This window comes from Aquarana catesbeiana, linkage group LG12 (assembly GCF_042186555.1).
Source record: "Aquarana catesbeiana isolate 2022-GZ linkage group LG12, ASM4218655v1, whole genome shotgun sequence".
Lineage (NCBI taxonomy): Eukaryota > Metazoa > Chordata > Amphibia > Anura > Ranidae > Aquarana > Aquarana catesbeiana.
This window is the reverse complement of record NC_133335.1, coordinates 81,666,531-81,690,591: the sequence shown is the minus strand read 5'-3', so window position 1 is coordinate 81,690,591 and position 24,061 is coordinate 81,666,531. Positions and strand designations below refer to the sequence as shown.

Below are 24,061 nucleotides of genomic sequence, written 5' to 3'. Positions count from 1 at the left end.
AGGGACCAGTGACACCAAAACAGTGATCAGTGCTAAAAAAAAAAAAAAAAAAAAAAAAAAAAGCACTGATCAATGTATAAATGACACTGGTAGGGAAGGGTTTAACACTAGGAGGCGATCAAAGGGTTAACTGTGTTCCCTCAGTGTGTGTTCTAACTGTGTGAGCGATGGGCTCACTGGGACAACACAAAGATCGTTGTTTCCAATTACTAGGAACAGATGATCTCAGTATTGTCCCATGTCAGAACAGGGATCTGCCTTGTTTACATAGGCAGATCCCCGTTCTGCCCCTCTGGGGAGCGATCGTGGGTGGCCGGCAGACATCGAGTCCACAGGACCCGCGCGCGTGCGCCCCCCGGCGTGCAGCGGGGGGCGCACACACACAGTGTCTCATGCACCATACAGGTACATTGTTTCACGCAATTGAGCCGCCCTGCCGCAGTATATATGCAGTCTTTAAGTGGTTAAATTGCATGAGATTCTTTGCAGTGCTCTGTGCCCCAATTTTTTTTTTTTTTGTATTGATGCAAATCGCACTGCAAAGTATCGGTACTCGGTATAGGTCCAACCCTAGTCATCACTTTTTGGGATTCTTCTGATATGGACTACAAACACGTCCTTATCTCGTCATCTCCATTGCATGGAGGGCAGGGCAGTCCGTAGTTTACAGATCTAGCTCAGAAGGAAGATGATAACCTTCAGAACAGCTCACAGGAAGTGACAAGGATGCTGCATTTCTGGCAGGATCAACAGGTATTTTTTGTACTGAAAAAAGAAAACGAATGCAGCCACAACATTTAAGGACTGGTAAGCTGCAATATATTATATTATATATTACTTCCTGGGTTTTCTAACCCTAACCTTCAATGAGTAATAACATCTCTATTTTATATTGTACTAGCTAAACATTCTATTTGTTTACAAAAAAATTCATTATACTTTGAGTGCAGAGTACATGCCATTAGGTACTGCTTCATTCCCGTGAAGTCCCTGATTTTTAGGAGATTTTTTGATTATTCTGGACATGAAATCCTCACTTAAATTCCTGAACCGGTGAAAACGTTTTTTTGTGTTTAAAAAAAAAAAATAAAATAATTGTGTGAAATTACATTGAGACAGAGTTATGTGAATTAGTCATATTGAGCAGGGCTGCAACTTCACATGAGATTGTAATCTTTTATTAGCAAGCATTTTAACTACTTGTTGACAACTGTCAACTAGATTTAAGGCATAATAAAATGAACATACACATATACATTTCTTGCCAAACATTTCCAGCCTCACGTGCAACCACAGCCCTAATGTTGTCCCTTTTAACTCTTCTCTTGGCTTTTGGCATTGTTCTCTGAAAACACAACTATAAAAGGAATAGATATTCTACTTGTTTAGGCTAGCGCCTGCTATTCAACTCTTTTAATACAAAAAACAGACCCCTGCTGAGAATGGACATTAAAAAAAGATAATTATGACCTACTTTGCAAACAACACCAGTAAGATCTACAGTATGTCCATGTATCATGCATTAGAAAACCACCAATTGTATCTACGGCATTTGCATTCCTTGTTACCTCTTGTCTTGCTTTCTTTATATATTTTCTGTATAGAAAAGCCCATTTCTACCCAAAACATTTGGATTAGTTTTGGAAAGAGTGGAGAAGGGTTAGAACCTCTGTTAGGTTTCATTTGCAATCTGTGCCCCAATTGGAGAAGTTTTTCATCACTTCCTGCCTGACGAGAAAATGATGAGAAACCTTGCCATTTGGGGACACAGACCGCAACAAAATATGAATTCTGAGTAAAATCGAGAGAGGTTACAATCTCTGTCAGATTAGTACTCTGTCCTCCTGTCATATTTTAGCTGTAGTTGGGCTTTAATAGAATTATAAATTCTGTGTAGTTACAATAAGGCTCTCCTTGAATTTATATGATGGCAGGAAACATACTACTTCGAGTGATGTTGTACTATAAATGCCATGCATCTAATTGTGTAATGGCACAGTTTTGTACATGAAAGGAGAAGTATGGGAATCCGTTTTTTTTTTTTTGTTTTTTTTCTCCCCCCTTTATACTTAACTAGGTGGATGCAGTATGGGACCAATGCTGCATCTGTCCCCTGGCATCTCTGCACTGAGAACCGAGCCACCGAACACTGCCGATGGCTCGGTTCTCTCGGCTCCCCGTGTGGAGAGCTGCTGCCTGTCAATCAGCAGCTCTCCTACTTTGCTCCTCCACGCTCACTGGAGCGCTGGGCTGTGGAGGGGTGGGGAGCGGCTGTCTCAGTGGCTCTCTGAGAGGCTGAGATGGCCATCAGTCCAGGCGCCTGGCGGATCCAGACTTCCATAGTCGGAATGACGCGGTACCTGGACTGATCTGTGTGACGACAGCAGACAGCGGACTTCTCTGCTGAAAACAGGTCACAGGAGTGCAAAACGAATTGCACTTCTGTGACCCATAGGAGAAGCCCAGCCAAATGAGCCCAGGCTGGACTTCTCCTTTAATAGGCAGGCCTGAATTTTTCCTTTTGGCACAGCAAGCACATTCCTTTCCACAGCAGGGTTAAAGGAGTGACTTTTAGCTGTATAGTTTCCATCCAGATGTTTTCCCTATTGTTAGATATACTGTACCTCTGTTTTTTTACTAATATATGCCTACACTATATGGACAAAAATTTGTAAACACCTGATCAGCACACCTATATGAGCCTTTTGGACATCCCATTCCAAAACTATGGTCTTGTTAGTGCAGGAAAAAAAAATCTGTCAAGGGTTTGTATGGCTGAGGCACCCTTGGTTGTGCAGGGTGGTATTCTTGAAAGAGTAAAAGTCCTCATAATTAGTGAGCAAACATTTTATTTATTACACTGTGATATTTGGGGCTTTAGGCTCAGTGGTAGAAGAATTTTTAGTGAGTCCGTGCCGGTTTGAACTGTGTTTTAGGGCCTGTTGGCCCAATTTATTAAACAAACTCAAAGGTCAAGAGGAAAAATAGTTACCCATGCTGGGGTTTTCATTGTCAAAACAATAATATCGAGTCGCCTGGCTCTCTCTTCTGTAGCTCTGCTACTTAGGCCTTAAACCTTGGCTCTTGTCTTCTGGCCCCTCTGACCATCTTACACAATACTTAAGCTTCCCTAGCTCTCCTGGCTCTCTCAGCCCTTACGGTTGCAGCACCCAGCTACAGGGACCCACTTCTTGGCCTCTAGATAGTGGTTCGCCTGACACCCCAGGATCTCTTACTCCTCCAAGACCTCCAGATTCCCTCAGTCCCTTGGACTTGCCTAGTCATCCCGGCTCTCTCAGTCCTAGACTTGTTTAGCCACTGTGACTCTCCCAGTCCTGTGGACAAGGAATCTCTCCTCCCAGCATGGAGTGCTGTCTCTTGTGTAAAGCACACCTGTCTCCTGATGGGAGCTCTGAGCTATGCCCAAGCCTGTCATTAAAAGGGCTGTGTGCACCTGCACTCACAGCCTTTCTGGTCTTCTGCAAAACTAGGACACTGGGTTGGAGATGTCTTTCCTTGCACAACTCTTTAAAATCTCCAAACTCCTGAATCCAATCCGGAAATGCCAAAATCTGGAGAAAACCAAAAGTCTTTTTCTGCTCAAGTGCTCCGCACTCTGCATACGTGCAAACTAGGGTTGCACAGATACTAGTACTTATGCAAATGCTGCGATGCTTGATCCAATACCTCCCGGCAGGAGGCCAGTACACCCAGCGTCCTCCACATGGGGGGGGGGGGGGTGGGCAGCCTCACAGATGATCGTTGCGGTGGTGGGTGCAGTTACAAGCACTGATCTCCCTGTATAGATTTTCTGACAGCCACTTATCCTCCTCCCTCCTGCAGGTAGATCCCCCCTGCCGCACTCATCATCCTGACTGTCCCCTGTGTCCTCCTCTGGCTCCCTGGGTCCTCCTCCGGCTTTCCGGGGCCTCCCCCAGTCCCCCCTTGTCCTGGATCTGTCAGGATGGAGAGCGGAGAAAGGAGCCAGTAAATCTGTCATTTACCGGCTCCTTCCTTTTCTGTATGCACAGAGTCAGTGATCACTGTGTTTACGATGCTTCAGTTTATGAATGAACAGGGGCCACTGTAAAACATAATGAAAAAAATAAATTGTAAAAAATAACATAACATTTGTAATATAAGTAAATAAAACTACTGACACAGTGCACGCCTCACCAGTGCCCATCATTGTTGCATATTAGTGCCTCCCCATCAGTGCCGCCTCATCAGTTCCCATCAGTGCTGCACATTAGTGCCGGTAATACATATCGGTGAGTACTTGAAAAAAGTTTCGGTACTTGTACTCGGTCTTGAAAAAATGGTATCGGTGCAACCCTAGTGCAAACCCTGTGTCCCTTTTCTGTACTTTTACATAGTGGCAGAGCTTTGCATTGGCACAAGATCAAAACATGTGTTTTATGGCTGATACACCACGTCATCAGTTTTTATTGGTGCCACACAGTGGTTCAATGCTTTCTGGCTGCTGGGCATACATTGATCCAAACATTCATCAATGATTGGCCAACAACCAGGAAGTCCTGAACCTCTGTGTAACACTGATAAAGTTGTTGAAGTGGTGTCCCAGCTATGAAACATGTTGTGTAATAACTAAATGTTTGCTTACAAGGAATGATGCCTTCGACCCTTTCATGGTTACCAATACTAATACGTTTTGCCCCATCCTGATGTCTTCTATGAAGTCTAGGGTTGGGTTTTCTGATGCATTGAGTGCTACCGCCTACTTCCTATGTGAAGACTAGGGTATTCTCCACACTCGTATCTTGAATGTTGCATTTATCATTAGGTTATTTGCATTGTCATCAAATGTAAACATTTTTTTTATCCTATTTAGAACGCCACATACACCCAATAAAACTGTCAACTTACTGCTTCATAAGGGCTCTTCTGCCATTCCACGTATATATTCCGGTGGACATTGCTGAGCTTTCACCTGCACAACTCATTTTGAGGACCACCACCCTACAAACATTAAAGTGCTGCCCACCCTCCCTTGGTAACAAAAACTGTCCTCACTCTTTTGGGAAGGCTTTCCACAAAATGTTACAGTATATATGAATTTGTGAGAAAGCATTTGTATAGTCATGTACAGTACTGATGTTGGATGAGACAACCTGGCCTTCAACTAGCATTTTCGTTTATCCCAAAGATGTTCAGTAGGGTTTAGGTCAGGTCTCTGTGCAAGTCTTTCATATTCCTTCCTACTAAACTCACAAAACTTTGCCTTTATGGAGCTCAGATGTGTACACAAGGCACAGTCTTGCTGAAGCAGAAAAAGGACCTTCTTCAAACTGTTGCCTCAAGGATGGAAGACCCAACTTGTCTAAAGCTGGGTACACACAAGCTGAAAATCATTTGAAAACGATCAGTTGTGCGGGAACCGGCCAGCTTTCGGCCCGTGTGTACAGCTCTTTGTCCAACAGAACGACCAGCATCTGTCGAATGAGCTTGCTGGAAAATCAGCATCCCTTCACTGATCACTGTGTTCTAGTAAAGGGGCAGTCTCCCTGTCAAAACACAATAGCTCAGTGGGGAGATCACTGCACTAAAATCAGATGTGTTAGTATGGCGATCTGTAAGTTTTTTTTTTTTTTTTTTTTGTTTTTTTTTTGTTTTTTTTCATTTAACCCACAGGGTTGAACCAAAAAAAACTTTTGTGCGTACCAGGCATAAGATGTCTTTGTAAACTAACAATGGAAAGGTCCCCATACTTTTGACCATATAGGATTGTGTAATGGTGTAATATTCACAAACTTTTGTTCATATATTGTTTTTACACATTATCACAATGTTTTAGACCAAGTTAGGGCAAATAAAACAAAAATATATCCATTGTAAATGCATCCTACTAGCAGAGATATGTTGCTTTTGGGCACCAAAGGCAGTGTGCCTTCAGACACCTGTAATGGAAATGCAGCCTGGTCAAAAGGCGCATGTAGATAAAATAAACTGTCTCTAATCTGCAGTTTTACAGACTGCTGTTGAATGCTCACATCCATAAATAGATATATGCTCATGAAAGTGCTTAAGAAATGTGTAGAGGGTGATATCTGAGACAGGTCCTATTCAAAGAAGAACTTACATTTTTTTTCTTTATCAGAGATATAAATGAGTCTAGAATAGATTATCACAACACAGATAGTTTAAAAACCTCTAAAGAATAAAGTTTTATTTACAGATTTTGTGGCACATATTTAAATAATTGCAAGTAACACCTCTATAAACATTGGTATCCCCTCCAGCCACAGGTGAATCAGGTGCTTGTCAACAAGCACGTGCTCACTCCATGCGTCCATATTACCAGAAGAGCAAGAAGGCCAGACACTGAGGACATCATTGGGTATAAAATGTATTCAAGCCACGCTTACATGCTGCTGAGTCCTGACATAAAAACCACTCCACGCTGATGCGTTTCACCCTTATGGGCTTGCTCATCGATTCTGTGTAGAGCGGTCTCTACAATTAAGCCCGTTGGAGTGGGTGCTGTTCTAAGGTGGGCCTCGGCAGCAAGAATAAAGTTGGTTTTAAACCCAGTGACGACATTGACCTGCAACCTTTATGTTCTTCTGGTAATATAACATATTTAACTGGTTGCATTACACTATACTTTGTCATTTTTGTTTGAGCCTAAAGCATAGGAGTTATCTGGTAATATATATGTTTTCCCTGAGAAGCCTAGAAGAAGGGCAGATCTTAGGAATAATGGAGTGGTCTTTGGTATCAGTAGGTGGCTTGTGTTGTGGTTTGGTTTCTTTGGCTCCAAACTCTTCTCAGAACTATGTTAGTGAATATAATAGTACAAAGCTGCAGTCCTTTCAAACTTATGTAGAAAAAATGTCCAGTGTTTAATTTTATGCCACTTTGAAGTCCACATTTCTTTTCATTGCACTTGATAGAGTCATCCAAGTGGTAAAGTAAGGCATTTGGATAAAGGCTTCTTGTTCCATTTCACACCTCAGCTTTTGGCTGAACCCGGGTAGTACGACGCTTCTTATTGGTGCAACAACAGCCGGAACACGCTATGATTGCAACCACCAACACTGCGGCTGTGGAAGAGAAAATAATCACTGTATTGTTTGTATTGGTGTGGATTAGTAAAGAATTACAGATGTGTTTATATAAAAAATTATAGTAGGGATTTGTATGATAAATCTGGAGCAAAGAACTGGACCAGAACTGGAATCTGGAACATTGCCTATTGCAACAACCTGCTTTCATTTTCTAACGCACAGCAAGAAGTGACAGCTAAAGTGGTTCTTTTTTTTTTTTTTTTTTCAAACGAAGTGTTAGTGATTTTTTTTGGAAGGTTGATAAACACCACCTTTTTTGTTTTGTTAGCCCTCTATCCTTGTCACTTATCTTATTACTGTGGCAGCTGTAAAAGTGTAGGTATTAGGAAATGTAGGCGCTTTTGCAATATTGTTTCTGCAGAACATGTCAGTTTTGGTAGAACATACCCAGAGGTCTGCATCCCTCACTTATTACGCCTATCTCTAGCACAGGATGAAAAAGAACATACCTCCTGGAAACAAGATGGCGGGGGTAGTTCTAATGAGTAAAATACATTTTTTTATAGTGGCTAAGTGGCAGAAAAGTTAACACAAAGCAGCACAAACACTCTAGCATTAGTGATTATTTTGTGAATTCTATAGATTATGATAGTAAGTAACTTATGTAATGCACATAAACAGCTGCTGCAAAATACCATATGCATCTGGGTATAGGGCAGCATGTAACCTCCTCCTATATGACAGTGCTTGGGTCTAGCAGCCCATTGCTAGGCCTAAATACTGTCATATGACATAGTGGATGACATCAGGTATTGTGGTGCAAGCAATGACAGGGGAAGGAGCTGCAAGGGGTCACCGAAAATGCAAGTATTTGTAGTGGTGGGTTAGTACCTTTTTCACAGACTTGTACTTGAATCAGAAAGTGAGTCTTTAAAGTGGTTGTAAACCGCAGACATGAAATATGAACAAAGCATATCCCTCTATAGTGTGTACTTGTCTCAATTAAGAGCACTAAGTGGTATTTTTGTCTGCTGCTTCAACCCTCTGCTATCAGTATGAATCACTTCTGACAAGTATTCCTCAAACCAAGAAAAAAAAAAGTGACAGGGGAGGGATCTCCAGCTGATTGACAGCCGCAGCTCTGTTCCTGTGTGTGTATGTGTGGAGGGGAGTGTGTCCCTTCCCTCCAATCAGGCCTCAGAGTCGCCCTCACTGAGCTCTGCAGAGTGTATCTCTGCCCCCTTTTTTATGACAGCTCAGGCAAACTTTATAAAGGCTGGACTTTGGATGTAGAGAAGAGAAGACTGCAGATAAACGGGTACAACTTATGTAGGAGGATTTGTTGAATCTCAGTGTATCACCTGAGGACTGTCACGTCATTGGGTAGATGTAAGGGTTTACAACCACTTTAAGCGAGAGGTATGCTTTTACATGAATGAGGACAAATTTATGTTGTAGAATAGTTATATAGTAATAAGCAGCATGAACATACCAAAATAATCATTCATTTTACTCACCAATAAAAACAATGATGATGGTGAATGAAATTATTTCCACAGTATCTGCCTGAGGGATTTGACTTAGTTTTGTCAGAAGTTTTTCCCCCATTTTCGCCACCTCTTCTTGTATAGATTGAGAAGACATGGTTGCACAAAGGTATTGTGGCAGAATCAGCCTGAAATAATAAAAAAAAATTTATCAAAATATCAAAATCTGTATTTGCATGCCATAGTTTTTTGTATTTTTTTTCATCAATTTTAAATCCATCTCTACATTAAGGCTGGGTTCACAATATTGCAAATTGGGTGTGGGTTTCCCCGCATCCAATTTGCATGTCAGGAGATTGTGACCGTCTCTCTATGGAGCGGGTTTACACATCTCCGCAGCAAGTCCTGTGCATCTTTTGGTCCATTTTCAGGTCCGAATTCGGCCCAAAATTTGGGCTGAAATCAGACCTGAAACTGTGAATGGAGATGCACCGGACCCCCTGCATTCTCAAGTGTGAACCCAGCCTGAAGCATCGCCCACCTTGCCTAAAATATATGTGCAAAATTTGAGTCTTAAACCACCATGTTTAGTTTTTCTTTTTAAATTTTTCAGTTTAAGTCCTTTTACATGCAGTAACACATTACATCCGTTTGCATGAGTTAATGCATGAGGTATGTAAACTCATTTGCATGAGTTTACATCAGTGAAGTTTTACATCATTTAATGTGTAAGTAAACCCTAAGGCCCGGTTCACACTGATGCAGTGCGGGAGCCGCAGCAATTCCTGTGCAGATCCCGCACCGCATCAGAATCGCAGGCAGTTACATAATGAATGGCTTAATTTGCACCGCACTGAATTTCGCATGTCATTTGTACAGCAATCCTGTGCAATTCCTGTACAAATGACATGCGATGCGGCAGACCGGATCAGTGTGAACCCAGCTTAAGGGCTTATTGAGGCATGCCATGCCCTCTGAAGAAATATCTGTGTTGGAAGGCAATTTTAGCTGTAGTTTTGTATATAGGTGCATTTTAATGATAGAGACAGAATATCAAAAATCCAGAAAAAACACACAAAACAAATGTTATAAATTGAGTTGCAGTTCAGTGAGTAAAATAAGTATTTGATCCCCAAGTAAATCATAACTTAGTACTTTGTGGAGAGATCCTTGTTGGCAAGCACAGAGGTAAGACGTTTCTTGTAGTTGGTTACCAGGTTTGCACACATCCCAGGAGGGATTTTGGTCCACTCTTCTTTACAGATCTTCTCTAAATTTTTAAGGTTTCTTGGTTGTCTCTTGGCAACTCAAATTTTCAGCTCCCTAATAGGATTAAGGTCTGAAGACTGGCTAGGCCACTCCATGTCCTTAATGTACTTCTTCTTGAACCACTCCTTTGTTGCCCTGGCAGTATGTTTTTGTCATTCTCATGACAATGCCACCTTCAGTGTTCTGGCTTAGGGAATAAGGTTCTCATCCAAGATTTTACAGTACTTGGCCCCTTCCATTGGCCCCTCAATGCGGCAAAGTCAGCTTCTACCTTTAGCAGAGAAACCGCCCCAAAGCATAATGTTTCCACCTCCATGCTTGATTGGAGGGATGGTGTTTTAGGGTCATAGTTATAATTTTTTTTTCCTCCAAACACTGCAAGTCAATGCCAAAGAGCTCAATTTTGGTCTCATCTGACTGACCACAGCATGTTCTCCCAATCCTTCTCTTCTCTGAATCATTTAGATGTTTATTGGCAAACTTCAATCGGACCTGTACATGTGCTTTCATGAGAAGGGGTACCTTGCGGGCGCTGCAGAATTTTAATCCATGGAGGCGTATTGTGTTACTGCCTTGTGTTCATGCACAAGCTCCTCCTGTGTAGTTCTGGGCTGATCCCTCACTTTTCTCATCATGGTCCTTACCCCATGAGGCAAAATCTTGCATGGAGCTCCAGACTGAGCTTGATTGATGGTTATTTTGTATTCCTTCTATTTGCCAATAATGTCTCCTTCTTACCAAGCTTCTTGCTGATGGTCTTGTGGCCCATCCCAGCCTTGTGCAGTTCTACAATCTTGTTCCTGACATTCTTTGACAGCTCTTTGGTCTTGCCCATGATGGTGAGGTTTGAATGGAAGAAAGAGATTCTTTGGACAGATGTCTTTTATACCCCTAATGTGTTGTCGTTAGGAGCACTGTGGACCACATGAACACATACTGTTGCCAGTCTGTGAGAGCCAAAATTATTTTTGGTTGGTGGGCGATCAAATACTTATTTTACTCACAGAATTGCAAATCAATTTATAACATTTGTATCCTGTGTCTTTTTTGGACTTTTGATTGATATTTTGTCTCTATCATTTAAAATACACTATGATAAAAATTATAGACCCTTCATTTCTTTGTAAGTGAGCAAACTTACAAAATTTGCAGGGGATCAAATAATTATTTTCCCCACTGTATTTGTCCTGTTTGTTGTTATCACAGAGTGAAAGTGAAATAAAATCCCTAATTTTGATTTGTCACCGCAACAGGGATTTCCATTGGGAACACAAGTTATGGTGATTCTGGGGACAATCAGGGAGTCCCACATTTTGCAGAGATTTCCTGTCACTTCTGTTGAGGTTATGGGCTAGAGAGTGAAGGGCAATCTCCCTAATGAGACACAGATAGCAAAAAAAAAAACTGACAGGGATTGTAGCTATACAGCTATAACATGCATTTCTGATCGAGCGGGCAACATCTTGGAAGATCAACTTCTGTACTACCTCAGTGCCTATAAATGGATTACAATTTGGCTGCTGCAGGAACATACGCATAAAGTGTCATAGATGTGACAATATATGACCAATATTTGGTTCTAAAGCTGGCCATAGACCCATCAAAATTTGGCCGGTTCAGCTTGGAATGGGTAATGTTCAATCAGCCCTGGTTCACACCAATGCAGCCCATTTATTTGAAATGATAAAGGAATCTGTTTATTTTTTTTTTTCCTTCAGAAAAAAAACACATCTATGTCCAGCTTTATACTGGCAACCTTTTCCCAAACTTTGGAATCGTGGTAAAAGCAAATTTTTGCATAAGTTGTGCATCAGCCATAGCAAAATGGCTGGCAGTAGTGAAGGCAGAATTGCCATTAACTTGCAGCTGTTGTTTTTTCAGCTGTCACTATGTGGAGGGAGGAAAGAGCGTTTCAGGACAAGTAAAAGATCTCTTGAACCTAAATATTAAAGTCAGAAGGTGCTCCCAAAATGAAAATCACCCAAGGTTTGTGTGCAGTCTTAGCTAATGGTGGATATGGTGATATATGGGGCTTGTCCATCAGTGGTTATCTGTGTTCACATGGATGAGTGTACCTGTATTGCATATCTGAGAGATATACTTCACCTTACAGGCATATCTGCTAAGGTCATATATAGTATCTCACAAAAGTGAGTACACCCCGCACATTTTTGTAAATTTTTTATTATGTCTTTTCATGTGACAACACTGAAGAAATTTCACTTTGCTACAATGTAAAGTAGTGAGTGTACAGCTTGTATAACAGTGTGAATTTGCTGACCCCTCAAAATAACTCAACACACAGCCATTAATGTCTAAACCGCTGGCAACAAAAGTGATTACACCACTAAGTGAAAATGTCCAAATTATACCCAAAGTGTCAATATTTTGTGTGGCCACCATTATTTTCCAGCACTGCCTTAACCTTTTTGGGCATGGAGTTAACCATAGCTTCACAGGTTGCCACTGGAGTCCTCTTCCACTCCTCCATGATGACATCACCGAGCTGGTGGACGTTAGAGACCTTGCGTTCCTCCACCTTCCTTTTGAGGATGCCCCACAGATGCTCAATAAGGTTTAGGTCTGGAGACATACTTGGCCAGTTCATCACCTTTCACCTTTAGCTTCTTTAGCAAGGCAGTGGTCGTCTTAGAGGTGTGTTTGGGGTAGTTATCATGTTGGAATACTGCCCTTCGGCCCAGTCTTCAAAGGGAGGGGACCATGCTACTGCTTCAGTATGTCACGGTACATGTTGGTATTCATGATTCCTTCAATGAACTGTAGCTCCCCAGTGCAGGCAGCACTCAAGCAGCCCCAGACCATGACACTTCCACCACCATGCTTGACTGTAGGCAAGACACACTTGTCTTTGTACTCCTCACCTGGTTGCCGCCACACACGCTTGACACCATCTGAGCCAAATAAGTTTATCTTGGTCTCATCAGACCACAGGACATGGTTCCAGTAATCCATGTCCTTAGTCTGCTTGTCTTCAGCAAACTGTTTGTAGGCTTTCTTGTGCATCATTTTTAGAAGAGGCTTCCTTCTGGGACAACAGCCATGCAGACCAATTTGATGCAGTTTTTGGCGTATGGTCTAAGCACTGACAGGCTGACTCCGCACCCCTTCAACCTCTGCAGCAATGCTGGCAGAACTCATACGTCTATTTCCCAAAGACAACCTCTGGATATGACGCTGATCACGTGCACTCAACTTCTTTGGTCGACCATGGCGAGGCCTGTTCTGAGTGGAACCTGTCCTGTTAAACCGCTATATGGTCTTGGCCACTGTGCTGCAGCTCAATTTCAGGGTCTTGACAATCTTCTTATAGCCTAGGCCATCTTTATGTAGAGCAACAATTCTTTTTTTTTTTCAGATCCTCAGAGTCCATTGCCATGAGGTGCCATGTTGAACTTCCAGTGACCAGTATGAGAGAGTGAGAGCGATAACACCAAATTTAACACGCCTGCTCCCCAATCACAACGGAGACCTTGTAACACTAACGAGTCACATGACACTGGGGAGGAAAAATGACCTAATTTGGACATTTTCACTTAGGGGTGTACTCACTTTTGTTGCCAGCGGTTTAGACATTAATGGCTGTGTGTTGAGTTATTTTGAGGGGACAGAAAATTTACACTGTTATACAAGCTGTACACTCACTACTTTACATTGTAGCAAAGTGTCATTTCTTCAGTGTTGTCACATGAAAAGATATAATAAAATATTTACAAAAATGTGAGGGGTGATACTGTATAACTGTAATGCTAGAGCTTCAGCTGCCAGTTGGACAGCCATTTGACAGTTGAATGACAGTGAGAGGGGCTTAGTGCTGGGAGCAGAGAGGACTTGGGCAGATGTTATACTGACACTGGGGTTGATTTACTAAAACTGGAGCATGCGAAATCTGGTGCAGGTGTGGCAATGAGCTTCTAGCTTCAGCTTGTTCAATTAAGACCCCTTTCATACTGGGGCCGCGGCTGCATTGGCGTTAAAGCGCAGCTCGTTTTAGCGCTGTTTAAGCGGTGCTTTTAACCCCAAAGAAGGGGTTAAAAACTCCTGTGTTGCGGCGCTTCTAAAGCGCTTTTCAGGCAAATGATGGCTACAGCGTGGGCCATAATTGCCATGAGGGTGTCAATAGAAGTCCTCCCGTGCATGAGCTGCCTGCGTGCCCCCTGCGCTCTCTGATCACTGAGTCAATGACAGCTTATCATGTGATGTAAACAGAAGATCGGTATTCTGCTTCCCCCCCCCCCCCCCCCTCACGATAAGGCTCCATGCACACTGGACCTCAAAATAAGGTTATAAAAATGCCAGTAGCTTTGTAGTGAGTCTTTCAACGTTTTTTAACGTTTTTGCAATAGCGTTTATTAGCGTTTTTTAAATTTTTTTTTTTTTTAATGGTTTTAAATTGTTAAACGCTGGTGAGCCATGTTTTTGAGCGTTTATCGACTTTTATCAGCATTTATGTGCGTTTAACCTTTTTAAAGCGTTTTTTGTGGTCAGAAAAACCGCTCCTGAACGCGATTTTAGGGTGTTGAGACAGCCCATAAACTCCACTGCTGATAAACGTCCATGTGTGCATGGACACATAGTAAAAACACCCAAAAAGAGCCAATCACCGGATTCTGACAGAGGGTCATCGGTCTCGAACAGGGAGAGGCACTGCTGCTATGCAGTGCCACCTGCCAGTGCCACCTACAGGTGCATATCAGTGCTGCCAACCAGTGCCGCCTATCAGTTCCCATCAGTGCTGCCTATCCATGCCCATCAGTTTTGCCTCATCAGTGCCCATCAGTGCACCCTATCAGTGCTGCCTCATCAGCGCACATCAATGAAGAAGAAAAATTACCAGTTTTCACAATTTTTTAACAAACTAAAACAGTTTTTTTTTTTTTTTTTTCAAAATTTTCTGTCTTTTTCTGTTTCATTTTTTGCTAAAAAAAAAAAAAAAAAAAAGCAGTGATTAAATACCACTAAAATAAAGCTCTATTTGTGAATGGACACACGGAGCTGCAGCTTGGCTCGGGTGCCCCCATAGCAAGCCGCTTGCTGTGGGGGCATTCGATAGGACGGAAGGGCCAGGAGCAGCAAAGAGGGACCTGAGAAGAGGAGGATCCGGACTGCCCTGTGCAAATCTGCTGCACGGAGCAGGTAGGTATAGCTGGTTTGTTTTTTAAAACAAAAAACGAGGCTTTACAATCACTTTAGGGTTTCTCACAGGAAAGATTTTCCTAGGGTTAGGGCATATATATATATATATATATATATATATATATATATATATATATATATATATATATATATATATATATATATATATATATATATATATATATATATATATATATATATATATATATATATATATATATATATATATATATATATATCTCCAATACACAGCTCCTCCACCAAGTTCTGGGTGCACAGCTAGCCAGTAAACAAGGAAAGGTTAAATGAACTACATGGCTCGGCTATTTAAACAGCAATCATGGTGTATTTGGAAGATCCAGATTCTTGGTGTTCCTCAAGCAATATTAGTAACCTTGGAACGGCTATTCAGCAAATATGTTTTTGGGATAATATGTAGATTCGTCTTTGCTGTTGAAAAGCAGCATTTGGCCACATGCTTCGAGTGAAATTGCGCCCAAGACATAATGAGAATTTTTATTACCGGTAACCCAGCAAAGTAGTTTGTTTATTTTTTTTTTTTTTTTATAAAAAAGGAATGCAAACATTAGTTCTTAGAAATGGCAAAATTGAGGTGTGAAAGACTGTGGTAAGACTCCATGCTAGTTGTCCTGTAGCTAGTACTACTATAAATGCCTACAAGGGTTACTTTGTGCCCATTAAATGATGAATAACCACTCCTTTTTTTTTTTTTTTTTTTTTTTTTTAAATCCTGCGCTTACTGAGGATTCCGAAATACTTTATATGTGATGGCAATGTACTTTTTAGACCAACACTGGATCAGAATTCATTCAAACAGTACCTACAGATAGAGGTGATATACTGGAATAAAAACACAAACATTTTCTTATCCTAATTATACAGTACAGGACACAGGCTTGATATTCATGGACCCTGGGTTATAGGCTGCTACATTTTTTAATAATTGATTTAATAAAAATACCAATATGTATAATGTGTACTATGGAAAATGTACTGTGGCCTCAAACTTCTCCCTTTAGCAAAAGTGACTTTTTAGGCATTTTTCATTACTGCTTACCAATCTCTGACATCAACCCCTTGTAAAAAGCCTTCCTTCAGGCATGACATTTATAGGTTTCCCTGCAGGAAGTGCACATTTCAAATTCCCTCATAACCTTTCAGTGATATTCGGATAAAGGCTTTGACTAGGCCAGTCTGTAACCCTTGAATTATTATTATTATTTATTTATTTTGTTTTTATTTCTTTTGTCATTTTGTCATTCCTTGATGAGTTTGCTAGAGTACTAAGGATCATATAGAAACATCCATACCTGGTTCAATTTTAACTTGCAGACATTGGGCTTTGCGTTTTCAACACACACACTCACTCTGATATTATTCCAAGATCATAGTTGACTTGAACCCTGAAGGAAGACCAGGCTAAGATAGAAGCCCTGTCAGTAGTGACAGTGCATCACTGGTGGGCTTCATTCCAAGTTAAGTATTTTATAATGTGCTCGAATACCATTCAACTCCAGGTAAAAAACCTTAGTGTTTTATTTCGTTTATGTCCAATAACAGACAATGAGGGAAAGTTTGGGACTTTATATGAGGCCATATGGTAATATGCCTCCATCCCTATTAAGCAATACAAAGGGGGGGGGGGGGGGGGGGTGGAACTTTATATGAGGTGTGTAACCAATCGTGAGTATAATACATAACGTATTAAATATATCCATATGTGCCAAAAATTAGGTACACAAGAACAAATTTTTTACTGTAGAGTGGTAAGTTACTTTGTCCCACATACTCTTTGTTTGACGCTCTGATTGCTGTTGATGCATTTGGTTTAATGTATATACTAACATTTTATACTTGGAGCACTGGATTGATTTACGTGTGTATATGCAGTTTTAGTCTAATTTAATAGTTGACTTTGGTTAATACACGATGAAAAAATACATAATTACAAAGGTACAGTAAAAATTGCAAATTTTCTTTCAATTCTGGGACAAAATGTTTTAACTAAACCTTTTAACTCTTCTCCTACTACTAGTGATCTTATGAGGCCCCTAATGGCTGCTTAGCTCCTTCATGATCCCCTGTGATCAGGGCAGTCAGGCAGGATATAACTAGGCCAGGGGCCTTGACAGGGAGCATGTATTGGGAAAATAAATCTGACTTCTGGAGCTTTTTTACCTAATGAAGGAACTCTTGCAAACTCTCTCCTGCGCCCCACTGCCTGCGTTTGTAGACACAGAAATTGGGGTTCACCCCCCCAACATAGGATTTTATTGTCAGCCAAGGAAGCCAATGGCTCCCACTGCCATCAGTCTGCCCTTTGAGGAGGGAGAGAGCCACTGTTCAAGTGCACAGAGCTCAGTTGACATTGGCCTCAGGTAAGTATAAGGGGGTGCTGCACAGAGAAGGTCTTTTACCTTAATGCATTAAGGCTAACTGCTTGCCGACCAGCCGCCATTGTTATACGGCGGCAGGTTGGTTCTTCTGCGCGAATTGCCATAGGCGTACGTCGGCGTGCGCAGGCGCGGGAATGAGCCTTGTGGGTCGAGCAGACTCGATGTCCGCCAGCGACTCGCGATCACCTAGTACAGAGGCAGAACGGGTATCTGTGTTTGTAAACAAGGCAAATCCCCGTTCTGACAGGGGACATGTCAGAGATCTTCTGTTCCCAGTCATCAGGAATAGTGATCTCTGTCATGTCCCTGGCAGCCCATCCCCCCTACAGTTAGAACACACCCAGAGAACACAGTTAACCCCTTGATCGCCCCCTAGTGTTAACCCCTTCCCATGCCAGTGTAATTTTTACTTTGATCAGTGCACCTTTATAGCACTGATCAATGTAATAATGTCACTGGCATGGGAAGGGGTTAACACTAGGGGGCGATCAATATACGCCTATTGCGATTGTATTTATTTATTTTTTTAACAAAAATATGTAGAAGAATACATATTGAATACATAAGTAAAAAAAAAAGTAGTTTGGTTTTTTTTTTTTTCAAAATTGTCGCTCTTTGTTTATAGTGCAAAAAATAAAAAACGCAGAGGTGATCAAATACTAACAAAAAAAGCTTTATTTGTGGGGAAAAAAAGGACATCAATTCTGTTTGGGTACAGCGTTGCACGACCGCATAATTGTTAGTTAAAGCAACGCAGTGCCGTATCGCAAAAAATGGCCTGGTCATTAAGGGGGCAAATCCTTCTGGGGCTTTTAGAACCACTTTAAAGGAGAAGTACAGCCAAAGCTGTCAGTCATCGCTCTCTGCCAGAGCCAGAGGAGAGAGCGATGACTTGAGAACCTAGCGATTGGCAGTGTTTGATCGCTCGGTTCTCAGTATTAGAGCCGGCGGGTGACAAATTCAGCATCCACATAGGTAAAAATGCCATACTTCTCTTTTAAGGCAATGTACTTTAGGACCTATCAATTATGAGCTGTTCTCGGAGTTCCAAACTGTAATGTCTAATCCCTGAACATGAAGGCAGCCAGTGAAGTTAAAGTCCTTGATTGCCTCATTTCTAGTCAGTGACTCAAGTTATTCAAGTCATTAGATCATTGTGACCGCAAGGCAGCTAGCATTTTCAGTAGAGGTCATCGGCGGCACGTTGCATATTTATTTTTAATGCCGGTTTCCTGGTTATGTTGTCACAGTTGTTTTCTCCAAGAAGGGATGAAGATTGCTGCAATACCTATACATAATGAGCCAAAACTGTTATTACTATTCTTTTCAAATTGTTCATTTATATTGTTACAGAAAGCCATGTGGGGTCAAACAGACTTTAGTTGCTAGGTACTCTAATGCCAACAAAGCTAAAGCATGTATGTTTATGTTTATTGCCACGTTATGAGGAAGTACTGCATACTAGATTTCTATTGTGTCTATTCTTTCCTTGTTCAGAAGCTTATAATTATAGACTGAGTGTATTATCCCTTTATCCTCTTGCCAAACGCACAACGCATATATACGTCGGGAAAGAGAGTGGGCTTTAACGCCCAGTTATTGCACATATGCGTCCACAGAGGTCTAAGGTCGTGTACAAAGAACGTGCTCACTGTATGCTGACCAAGCTGTCACTGACAGCTGTTGGTCACAGCTTCTGATGGGGAGCCAGCGGGGTGGACTCCCAATCATGTGACTGCTGTGAGAACCAATCACAGCAGTCACAAAATACGGAAGCCATGCTGCCTTATTAAAGCCCACTTAATGGGCTATTGGGCGGTGGCGTGAAGGGATTAAAGATCCTGTAAGTACGGAATAATATCTGTTGATATTTAAGAAATTCACTCAGCTCCTAATTCCCTCTTGTAAAATAAAACCATATGCCATTTTGAGGACTGAAATTGCAAGATTGGGTGTCATTTTTGCTCAGTATGCTTGCATACTAGCACATTATGTGAAACTTACCTTAAAACTAAGCCCTCCAGCGACACACTGTCACCACTGACGGGGCATCCATCTTCACCCGGTCTTCCTTCAGGTTTTGCATCCTCTGGGCGTCTTGCTGAGTGTCTTGCCGCGCTGTGATGACATCGCTCATAGTGCATGCTTAGGTGACGTTACTGGCCCATTAACAAGTAAAAATCTCCTAAACGGTGAACGTTTAGGAGATTTTTACTGTACCCATAGGTGAGCCTTTTTATAGGTTTACCTATAGGTTAATATCAACCATGGGAGTTTACTCCCACTTTTAGAGCATGAATCGCTTCTGACAAGTTTTCCTGACGCCATGAAAAACAAGGTGACATAGGAGGGATCTCCAGCTGATTGACAGCCTCAGCATGGTTCCTGTGTGCTATTTGAAGGAGGGTGTGTCTCTTCCCTCCAATCAGCTCTCAGAGCTCTCCTCACTGAGCTCTGCAGTATCTAATTTCAGCTCTCTGGACTTTGAACAGATGTAGAGAAGAGCAGACCGCAGAGAAACGGGTACAACCTATGTAGAAGGATGTGTTTCATCTCTGTGTATCATCTGTGGTCACAGTCTGTAAGGGTTTACAAACCCTTTATGTAATGGTCATGCATACTGGACTCACAAAAAGATGATTGCAAAATCATTTTGTCATGTCTCAGCTCATCTCAGCCATGTTGTCATGTGAAGGGCATAATAACCACAGTGATCTTGCCCCCCACCTTTTACTTTTAGTTATACAATACACAAACTGTTTACTGATGCCAGAACCAATCCATTGATCGGGGACACACAGACCCATTCCATTAACCAATCCACAATCCTGTCTGGAAACCCAAAGAAAACTGTCATCCTTGCAAGCTGAGCAGTTCAGAGAACTAACAGATACCAGTCGTAAATAGCTTCGTTGGACGGGATGGGCAATACATGTATCTGCAGACAGGTTAGCAGTTATAACTCTGAAACTTCAGCATATTTCATATCTCCTGAAGTAATAATAGCACAGCCAGAATATGGACATATTTACTTTAGTTAATTTGTAACGTTTCAAGTCCAGACACCCCTACGTCAGACCATATGGGGAACCACTGGCACCCCTTATCCCTCCTAGGTAAAGTAGACTTAAGAAATATGTCATATTTATATATGTTTTAAATTGTCGCCGCTATATAAGTACCTGAAATAAATAAATAAAAAAATAAAATGTTTTGAAGCAAATTTCACGCTGTGCAATAATCTGCTGGTCAATAAACTGATATTCAGAGATATGAAAATTGTATCTGAGACATGGTCATAAACAAAGTAACTTTCCAGCAGCCACCCCTTAGACCAGATGATTGGTAACATGGTCTCTGTTAAAACCCCTTTGATCCCAAAGAAAAGGGAGATGACAGGACATTTTGGCAGCTCTTGAGTACCCTCAACCCAGGAACATTTGTCAAGTTATGAGAGCCAATAATACCTGCTCATCAACTGAACTCTGCTAACCCCAAGGACACTGCAAATATGCTTCCCTTTTCCACCTGTTTTATTTTTATTTTTTATTTCTTTGTTATGCTGTCTCTCTTTCTTTGTAACACCCTTTTTGTGTAAATATTTTTTTTGCACCGATTTGACCTTTTCATTATTAAACCTTATTTTGAAAAGTGTTAAAACTGTCTTTAAGGCTTTTAATGCAGACTAAACGAATCCCTGTCTCTTGAACATCGTTACGGTATACTATAAGGTGCTGAACATACCTGTCTGTGGTGACGGTGTGTGTTACTGACGTTTATTCTAAAATCATAATTGGTATTGCTAAGATTGAGGTTCCGCCTCTCTGTCAAAAGGCGGTGGTGGTAGCTAAAGTGCTAATTGTTTAACCACTTCTGGACCGCCCACCATGGATATACGTTGCTACTTTGCCTTTAAATATCGGGGTTAGGGCAGCTATTTGCGACGTATATCCATTCTTTGTTTAAACGGCGGGCGATCCGCTTTAGCATAAAAGTGGTCTCAGCAGAGGATTCGCTGCAAGATCACTTTTTGATGGGTGGCAGGAGAGGTGCCCCCTTCTTAGTCTCCGCCGCATACCGGAGCCGTTGGTAGCGGCGGAAACTATCCAATCCCCGGGATGGATGAGCAGGAAGTTGAGTGAAGGCAAGATGGCCCCACTTGACTCTATGTCCTTGGAGGAGCAGAGTGACGTCAAATGTCACTTCCGGCCTCTGGCCTTAAAGGGACAATTTTTATTTATTTTTTTGAAAAAAAAAAAAAAGACTTTTGGTTTTATTTTTTTAATGCTTTCAAAGCGGAAGTAAACCCATCCATTAAACCATTTCATTTCTGGCACATGCCGGAAATGTAACTCCCGTTGGTCATGCTCTCAACCAGACTTAAACCATTCAGTGTCTGGTGTCATAACTGAATAACTGTGCAGCATCATGGCAGATCTTTTTGGACCCAGATCTCACATTAAAGAGGCCCTGTCCTGCTTATTTCTATTACAAGGGATGTTTACATTCCTTGTAATAGGAATAAAAGTGATACTTTTTTTTTTTTTTTTTTTTAACGGGACAGTGTAAAAATTAAAAATATAAAGTAAATTAAATAAGGAATTTTTTATTTTTTATTTTAAAGCGCTCCGTCCCTCTGAGCTCATGCACAGAAGGGAATGCATACCCAAGTCGCGCCCACATATGGAAACGGTGTTCAAACTACACATGTGAGGTATCTCTGCGATCGTTAGAGTGAGAGCAATAATTCTAGCACTAGATCTGTAACTCTAAACTGGTAACCTGTAGAAATTTTTAAGTACCAAAGTTTGTCGCCGTTCCTCAAGCGTGCGCAATTTTGAAGCATGACTTTTTGGGTATCAATTTACTCGGGGTAATATTATCTTTCACATTATAGAAAAAAATTGGGCTAACTTTTACTAATTTTTTATTTTAAAAAAATTATTTTTTTCCCCACAAAAATTAGGTTTGTAAGACTGCTGCGCAAATACGGTGTGACATGATATTCTCCAGGGTTGCTGCTAAAAAAAAAAAAAATATATAATGTTTGGGGGTTCTAAGTAATTTTCTATCAAAAATAAATGATTTTAACTTGTAAACAAGTGCCAGAAATAGGCTTGGTCCTCAAGTGGTTAACGTAGCCCAGTGACAATCGCTCTCAGGCTGCTGGCACCTAGATTGTGGTCCTGTAAGCTGGAAAATCTTTTTGCTGGTTGCAGGTGTAAGTGGCATTGTTACGCAAGTGACAGCGCGGTGCGAGATCGGCCAGTCCTTTGTCATGAGTTAGTGAGGAGGGAAGGGGTCTGATACCTGCTTCCATCAAACGTTACCTTAAAGGAGAAGTGCAGCCAAACCTCAATTGGCTGTACTTCCCCTGTGGATCACAGGAGTGCAGATCGGATTGACACCTGGCTCAGCCTCTCAGCAAGCCGCTGAGAGCCTGAGCTGGCTGCTCCCACCCCCTCCACAGCCCAGCCCTCCAGTGAGCGCAGGCAGGGATGGCAGAGCAGAGAGTCGTGAATGACAGTCACCAGCTCTCTGCTCACGGAGCTCTGAGAACCGAGCGATCGTTCTTCAGTGTTGGAGCCATCAGACCGAAATTCCCATACATCTCTTTTAAGGATTACCAAATGCTTAAATTCAAAGTTACATCATGCTTTAGATGCATGTTAGGCCTTCAGAAAGCTTTTGCTATTTTTTTTCATTTCATCCCAAAAAAAAGCTGCTTAACAAGGTGTTCTGAAAACTTTGTCACTAACTTTTACAATTGCCTCCCTGCTAAAGGCATCAAAACCCAATTTAATGCTGCATGCACATATTTTGTTTTACCACGCATTTCTTTTTAACACCCAAGCAAACTTCACCTGCACTTGGTACTTTTACCTTGGGAACTTTTTTATGTCTGGGCTCAAAGGAAGAGATTGATTTCCTTCTGTGATTCGATTTTACTTTGGTATTGGGTTGCCAAAAGACTTCATAGAAATCCAACAATGGCTTGGTTTCCCAAATTGCAGCCTCTCTACAAATCCAGCATTCATTACTTCAGGCACCTGTGCTTTTAGTTCCATTCACCTTGGGCAGGTTTTATGTCTGGGCTCAGGGGAAGAGATAGATTTACTTATGTGATTTGATTTTTTTTTTTTGGTCATTAGTTGCTAAAAAGCAAGATGTAGAAACCCAACAATGCATTGGTTGCCTAGCTGCAGCTTCTACACAAATCCAGTATTTATTACTAATATCATTGAGTTCAATCTAACAGGCTTCTGTTATTGCATAGCCTTATAATAAAGAAAAAATGCATATGTGAATGCACGCACAATACTGCAATACCTTTTTCCTGGTCTGTTTTGAACGTAACAAAACACCTTTTATCCCTTTTGAAAAGATTAATAAGCAGTTCCGTAATGATGTGGTATGTAATGAAAGAGAAATATTTCCACTCACTCCTTATAAGTTCCCGAGAGGGACATGTATAATGTAAACCTCGATGGAGTAAACCCATATACCATTGCATTGTGATACAGTGGACTGGGCTTGGTAAATAATGAAATCAAAGCTCAACATCTGCAACCAGTCAAATATACATTTACAATAGAAGCAACCTGGGCCTTCGTCTAAAGCCGTATATTTATTGGAAAGATATTTCTAATGTTGGCCATACACTTCTCGAAATTCTAACTTTAGGTGGCCCTGTTGATTTTGAAAT

At 41.4% G+C, this 24,061-nt stretch overlaps 2 protein-coding genes across 4 annotated transcripts in view; one reads left to right on the top strand and one right to left on the bottom strand.

The window, feature by feature from the left end:
• Positions 1–24,061, top strand: part of RECQL5 (RecQ like helicase 5) — a 178,803-nt gene that overhangs the window by 58,028 nt on the left and 96,714 nt on the right. The gene's annotated exons all lie outside the window — the stretch shown is intronic.
• The window catches only part of SMIM5 (small integral membrane protein 5), a 28,343-nt gene continuing 10,442 nt past the window's right edge, over positions 6,161–24,061 (bottom strand). For both annotated transcript variants that reach the window (XM_073608131.1, XM_073608129.1), the window contains exons 2-3: positions 8,546–8,703; positions 6,161–7,064 (exon numbers count right to left, since the gene is read on the bottom strand). In XM_073608131.1, the coding sequence (XP_073464232.1) occupies positions 6,967–7,064; positions 8,546–8,672 (225 nt within the window). In that variant the 5' untranslated portion in view covers positions 8,673–8,703 and the 3' untranslated portion in view covers positions 6,161–6,966. The remainder of the gene's footprint in view (positions 7,065–8,545; positions 8,704–24,061) is intronic.